Genomic DNA, 7,759 nt, shown 5'->3' on the forward strand with positions numbered 1-7,759 from the left:
GAGGAAACAATAAAAAGTCCAAAGTGACTAAAAGAAATGACCTGCAACTGGAAGGAAAATAAGGTTTGTTGTTGTTGTTGTTGTTGTTGTTGTTGTTGTTGTTGTTGTTGTTTACATTTAACATAATTTACAATTTACTGATCTTTTCAAAATGATATTTCTGTATTAACGAAATTGAAATTATCTAGGAAATAACTTTTAAATTTGCTTGATAACTGGTGTTACATGGCTGAAAAAAAAAGTAGCCAATCTGATAGCTATACTGTGGCTGTAGTTGAGTTATTGTAAGACAAACTGGCATTTTTATAAGAATATTTTAAAGATTAGTTAATTTCTTACATAATTACGTTTACAGGTAACATGAAACTACTTCGTTTTGAGTTGCTACATAACAATTAACATTACTTCAGTCCATAGTTAAAATTACCTCAGGGTTCCTGTTTAACATTATCTTGGATTATTGGCTAGCACTGGTGCCTACAGTCCAGCAGTCATTTTTACCAACAAGCTGGGTTATTAAAAAAAAAAATCATCCCAGCCTGATCTTTAGTCCACATCCATCCTCACTGGGTAAAACAGCTGATGGGCTTCTTTGAACTTAGCTATGGATTTCCACATTGGTTTATTTGTATCGCAGCCATTTTTATAGAGTAGGCCTGTGATTAAAGTATACATCAGGGTATATTTTTATAGTACTGGAAAATAATACTTTAAGGTTTATTACAATGGGCTTATTTGTTTGTTTGAGTGCTATCTCGGATTTTATTGATGAATAGTGATAAACTCGTGAGATGGTGGATTTCTGTCTGATTGAATGAAAAACCTGCCAAAACTTCATTCTTTATGTGAATTCATTTGTATATAAAGGACCTTTGTTTATTTTGATGGCTAAATAAAAAAATGCATGACCAAATTCGACTTAGGAAACTTTTTAATATAATTTCCCTTATATGCGCGACCATGTGTTGTAATGAGAAGCCAACAGAAGCAACTGCTGAATAAGCTTAGCTATGTAATGCATTAGTCAGGGTCCGGAATAATAATAATAATAATAATAATAATAATTATTATTATTATTATTATTATTATTATTATTATTATTATTATTATTATTATTATTATGTTCTAAGCTCTTCTTGGCCAGACCACCCTCACTGTTGAATAGAGAGCAAATGAGGGTGAACGTGAAAATCGTGGTGCTTCTCGAGTCAGAGAGTATCCGATGGAGACCTCCATCACAGCAGATGTGTGGATAGATCATTTACTGTCTTTAGAAAGAAAAAAAAAGCCAAACTTGGTGAACAGATCCGGCATACTAGCCTGTGAAATCGGATCGCTCACGCTCGGAAGCAATGAATAAATGAAATAATAAACCTGCCTTCCACAAGGCTATAACAAAATGACAGATTTCCCTGAATCATATGCAGATATTTCCATCTACTTTTATTCTCAGACCCCGTTTAGCTGAGACTCAAGCTGCCAGACTTTCAAAATGGGTGTAAATATGAATTAGTATTATTTATCATGATTAATATTACACTAAAATTAATTAACCGAACATTCATTCAGTCGTTCTTCTCTGAAGGATATTTAAAACGAAGAAATGTTAGTTTGTAGATATTATAGTCTCCACACAATGTTGGTACTCGATGTCTGTTTTCTCGTTGAGATTTCTTTAATAATGAGTGATATTTGAACTTGACTTCAGCTGCAGTAATACAGTATACAGTAATACAGAATACAGTAATACAGTATATAGTATACAGTAACACACTATATAGTAATACAGTATATAGTAATACAGAATACAGTAATACAGTATATAGTATACAGTAACACACTATACAGTAATACAGTATATAGTAATACAGAATACAGTACTACAGTATATAGTATACAGTAACACACTATATAGTAATACAGTATATAGTAATACAGAATACAGTAATACAGTATATAGTATACAGTAACACACTATACAGTAATATAGTATATAGTAATACAGAATACAGTACTACAGTATATAGTATACAGTAACACAGTATATAGTATACAGTAATACAGTATATAGTAATACAGAATACAGTAATACAGTATATAGTATACAGTAACACACTATACAGTAATACAGTATATAGTAATACAGAATACAGTACTACAGTATATAGTATACAGTAACACAGTATATAGTATATAGTAATACAGAATACAGTAATACAGTATATACAGAATACAGTAACACAGTATACAGTAATACAGAATACAGTATACAGTAATACAGTAATACAGAATACAGTAAACAGTATACAGTAATACAGAATAAAGTAATACAGTATACAGTAATACAGCAATACAGAATACAGTAATACAGAATACAGTAATACAGAATAAAATAAAACAGTATACAGTAATACAGTAGACAGTAATACAGTGTAGCGTGTCCTGTACATTACACACATCCAGTGAGCGGATGTGTCTGAAATTGCAGGCTTTTTTCCCACGAAGCAATTTTAAAATAGTGTCTTCCGGTTTCTCTCACGTAAAATTTATGTGCGTCACACGTTACGTACCCTACGTGCTCGGTATCCCTGACAACGCCAGCACGCGCAGTCGTTTCACTTTGAGTAGTCATATTGCATCTTTTTTTAAAAACAGCTTATGTGCAGTTTCACCTTAATCCCAGTTTTATTTTTGTTTACGTCTTTTGATTTATTTAAAAGTGGAATTTAACCTATTTGGATTTGATTGGTTATTCTGGCAACGTTTTAGTTTTAATTATAAAGAGAAATTAAAAAAAAGATCATAAAATAATAAAATAAAATAAAAAGAATCAGGCCTAAATTAATGGCCTACAATAAAAATACATTTCGTTTTAATTTTGGAAAGCGATGTGAATAAACGAAGGAGTATTTGTTATGGGAAAAAAAAAAAAAAATATATATATATATATATATATATATATATATATATATATATATATATATATATATATATATATATATATATATATTTCACATTAATAGCCAACATAGCGACTATCCCAGAATACACAGGCACTTACAGATTTCCTTCTGTCACTGCAGAGCTACTGCTCATATCTCTCTCTCTCTCTGTTAAACAGAGGCCTGACACACACTTTCCTAAATCGCTAAAACAATGTAGCGTTAGTCAAAAACATCTTTTATCGATCAAAATAGCTTCAAAGCGTATAACTGAAAACAAATAATAGCTACACTTAAACAAACTGATCAACAACCAAATTATACTATCAGTGAAAATGGCCTGTTATCGTTTTATCCAAAGAGACACCCAACTAGACCCGAAAAAATCGCAAACAGGAAAGAGCTGAGTTGTATTTCCACGCATATAAAGAAGTTTAGCGTTATCCTTCTTGCATGCTGCGCAAATTCCCTGGAAAAAAAGGAGGAAAAAAAATCCCCTATCGCCAAAAAATATGGGAGCAAGAGCTGCGGGTGATTTTTAGAGATGAAATATCTTACTGCTGATGTGTGCTGGCCCTTTGCGCTTGAATTATGGCACAGAAGATTTGGAGCTGCTGAGAGGGACGATCTGTCTCTCTCTCTCTCTCTCTCTCTCTCTCTCTCTCTCTCTTTCTCTCTCTCATCAACTGTTATATACGGCCTTGCTTCATACCTATTTAAGATGGCTAATAATAATAATAATAATAATAATAATAATAATAAGTGTAAATAATAGTAGTAGAAATAGTAGACGCAGTATTATAACAAAAATAATAACACTAATTTAATCATAAGGATAGGAATTAGAATAATATACACTTACTTTTTCACATTTGAAGTAAATACATTCTGTCGAATTTAATGTTTAACTGCTTTTGTAAATCACAGGCCACAAGGAAATTTTGAGTCATGGATTGTTAAATATGCTCAATCCAAACGAAAATTCCTATCGACAAATCATTAATATGGAAGAAATAGTGGGAGTATTAAGTATTCTAATCGGGTTTGAGCTCCTCCTCCCGGCCATGCTCCTTCTTCACTAAAGCTCGTACTGGACTGCAACATAGTCAAAGAGTAAGAGACAGGGAGGGAGAGGGAGAGAGAGAGAGAGAGAGAGAGAGAGAGAGAGAGAGAGAGAGAGAGAGAGAGAGAGAGAAAGTGCCACTGGATATAATTGATTGTCTCGCTATCAACAATAACTTGTTAGTATAGTCAATTCCAGCTGCTTTTGAGGCTGGCTGTTTGTACTGAGGCTTCAGAGGCTCTCGGATTGTTGAGCTCTTCGAGCTTCATCCCATTCCACAGGAGCTGTGGCCAGGAGAACTGCCACTTTAAAAGGACTCGAAGTTCTCCAACCCTGCGGCAAAACCAACTACACCATGTTGGCGGGCATGTAATTGCACACATTTTTGGTCTTCAAAATCGTTTTTTTTTTTTCTTTTGTCGATCCAGCAAAATAATACAATAGCCTGTAAATAAGATTATAAATTTCACATATTTTAAATCATTGAAATATTTGCGGCACAAACTGAAATCACGAAGAAATGACCTCCAAAGAAGACGCAAAAGGCGCCTCGGTTGAGGAGAGAAGGCGCAGTCCGCTGGACCATCTGCCTCCTCCTGCAAACTCCAACAAACCTCTGACGCCCTTCAGCATTGAGGACATATTAAACAAGCCGTCGGTGAAACGAAGTTACTCGCTCTGCAGCACTGCGCATCTCCTCTCGGCCGGTGAGAAGCTCCCATCGGCGGCGCACCCGTTAGGCAGCCGGGCTCTGCTCACACACACCTCTCCTCTGTGCGCACTGGAGGAGCTCGCCAGCAAAACCTTCAAAGGGCTCGAAGTCAGTGTTCTGCAGGCCGCTGGAAGGTAAATACACCAAACTGCAAATGAGGGAAAGATTCTCTTTATGTGCACTTTGACAGTAAACATTATTCTATGTTTACTAATTTTTATATTAAAAAGTGCTATTTTTATTTCGTTCTTCAGAACTCAATTTATAAATGTATAGGATTTTTCACTGTAACGTTGAACACTTTCTATGTTTGAATCCGTTACACACCGCGTGTAACGATTACAATTTTGCAATTTTAACCAAATGAATCCTGAACAGAGTGTATTTAATGCCTCCAAATGCCTTTACGTGACTAAGATGTAGAAATGATGGAACAGGAGCTGATACACTGTTAAAAGCTAGGAAACAGATGATCATGTTAAATTATTATTATTATTATTATTATTATTATTTATTATTATTATTATATTAGGTTCTATCACTGGGCCTATTGCTGTTGTTATGGTGGTGGTGTAATTTTATTTATTTATTTATTTATTTATTTATTGTTACATTAATATCACATTTTTTGCATTCTGTGTGTTGGTTGCTTTGTTTTATTCAGGAAGAGGACGGCATGACACTGTTTGGCCAGAGGAATACTCCCAAGAAGCGGAGAAAGTCGAGGACAGCCTTCACCAATCATCAGATCTACGAGCTGGAGAAGCGGTTTCTCTATCAGAAATATTTATCTCCAGCAGACCGGGATCAGATCGCGCAGCAGCTGGGCTTAACCAACGCGCAGGTCATCACCTGGTTCCAGAACCGACGAGCCAAGCTCAAACGCGACCTGGAGGAGATGAAAGCGGACGTAGAGTCGGCCAAAGCCATGGGCTCGGTGTCTTTCGAAAAGATGGCCAAATTAGCGGACCTGGAAAAGTGCGCAAACGGCACGGCCGCGCCTCCGGTGAGCGAACCTGCGGGTCTGTGCGGGAGGGGAGCGGGACAGCGCGAGCCAGCGGCCTGTGTCTCCACCATCACCGCTCACAGACCACACGACCAGCAAAGACAGCTCTGAGGACGAAGAGGAGGAAATCGACGTTGATGACTGATGCAGAATCCAACGTTGACGATCCCCTTTTCCTTAAAACGCTAGAGTTTAAGTGCCATTAATGCACCAAATGTATTTAAAAGACTCGTGACAAATGAAAACTCGAAAGCATGGACAGTTTTAACAGATTTATTTATGCAATGACAGTTATCTAAACATCGCAATCATGTAGCTTATTATTTCAAACAAACTGTTAGCTGAAGGAAAGCAAATAAGTACCTTGACATAATCTCTCTCTCCCTTTCTCTCTCTCTCTCTCTTACACACACACACACACACACACACACACACACACACACACTATAATTGCCCGTTTAGGCCATATAGAGAACTTGCCCGTGTTTTGAGAAATGTATAATGCATGTTATATTTTATGTTACAATTTTATTTTTGTTAAAATGACTGCAGATCTGATATGAAAAATCTCGGAAACGTTCAAAGGCCACAGCATTCACACGTGTACAGCGTGTGTCCATGTAATGCGTATGTAGGACTGCAAAATCGTCAGCGTTTGATATATCAAAATTTTGTTACAAAACATTTCATACTAACGTGTGGAGAGGGAAAAAAAAGAATAATTCTGGTTCACTTTAGACGGGTCACATTTTGAATATATTTCTTATGCTTTGTATGCCTGTAAGTGCCTTTTAAACCAAGACACCATTTAAACCCAGTGTAAAAAGTGTAATGTACTATTTAAAGGAAATAAATGCTTTTTTTCAAAAAAAAATTTTTTCCTCGTATTAGTGATCAGTTTCATTCAGCAGTTTTACAGTAAATAGCGGCATGATCAGACGCTTTAGAGATATTTACTGCGACCCTGAACCAGTGAATAGGCTTTATTTTGTGAACATCAGCTGCGCGTGCTGCAAAAGCAGGCATCCTGGGTTTCTTTTTCTTTTCTTTTTCGTACAAAAGTGGGACTATTACAAACATTAACTAACCTCTGCCCTTTCTGTCCTCGCCTGTTTTTTTTCTCCTTTCATTTTCAAACAGCCGTAGCCTTTTGCCCATTCGAGTCCTGTTTTCAATGAGCTACCGTCAATAGATTTATGTGAGAAACAGAAATCTGGATGGGTGAATGTGTGCATAAATGGCGCATGAAAACGCCGGGTTTTGGGCCAGTTTCTTCGGCGGTTGGGACTCAGTGTGTTTGCCGAAAAGCGACGGCGCTGTCATTTTTAGCGCGGAGCGTGAAACTCGGGGACAAATGAGCAGCCTTCCCTCATGTGACAGCCTACAATGGAGCATCTCCAGCCTCCCGCGGCTCTCAATGCCGAGACAAGCGTGTCCCGCCGCCCAGAAAAGGACACAAGCGTTTGGAGGCCATATGGTTTTTTGAATTTTCTTCACAATTTCAGACAATTTGATGGATTGACTTAGCCCTCCCTTCAAAGTGTTTCGGCTCAATTTTCACAAAGGCATTAATGCATACATAGTCGGGCATCTGGGCCCATTAATGTGCTCCCTTTTCTTTCTTTCTTTCTCTTTTTTTTCTTCCTTTTCTTACTCCACTGTTTTAAACCAGTCTATGAATCACAATGAAGGACTTGGATTGTTAAGAGGTGGCCTTCTGCCTTTATGTGTTTGTATGAGGGGCTTTTCGGGAAACAGTTTAAAACGATTCATATTGAGGCTGGATTGGTTTTAATGCTAAACAGGAGAGTCACTTCAAATATCTGACATTCCCCATGCCTTCATGTTGTAATTTAAGGCACTTACGACATCATAAATGGATATTTATGAACGCATTCATTTTTGTGGTCCCTTGATATTATAGTAAAATATGATTGAAGAGTTTACTACGATATTAAATGCAATCAGTACCAAAAAATAAAATAAATAAATAAATAAATAATAATAATAATAATAATAATAATAATAATGAGGCT

The 7,759-nt window shown here is 36.4% G+C and overlaps 1 protein-coding gene across 1 annotated transcript; it reads left to right on the plus strand.

The window, feature by feature from the left end:
• Positions 1-4,525: 4,525 nt before the first annotated feature.
• lbx1a (ladybird homeobox 1a) lies at positions 4,526-5,834 on the plus strand. The gene is made up of 3 exons (XM_060924758.1): positions 4,526-4,851; position 5,096; positions 5,388-5,834. The coding sequence occupies exons 1-3, from the start codon at positions 4,526-4,528 to the stop codon at positions 5,832-5,834; spliced, it is 774 nt and encodes a 257-aa protein (XP_060780741.1).
• The last annotated feature ends 1,925 nt before the right edge of the window (positions 5,835-7,759 follow it).

Source organism: Neoarius graeffei, chromosome 7 (genome assembly GCF_027579695.1).
Source record: "Neoarius graeffei isolate fNeoGra1 chromosome 7, fNeoGra1.pri, whole genome shotgun sequence".
Classification (NCBI taxonomy): domain Eukaryota; kingdom Metazoa; phylum Chordata; class Actinopteri; order Siluriformes; family Ariidae; genus Neoarius; species Neoarius graeffei.

What these genes read in the sequence shown, in the direction of transcription:
- lbx1a (XM_060924758.1), top strand. Translation starts at nt 4,526, where the DNA reads ATGACCTCCAAAGAAGACGCAAAAGGCGCCTCGGTTGAGGAGAGAAGG.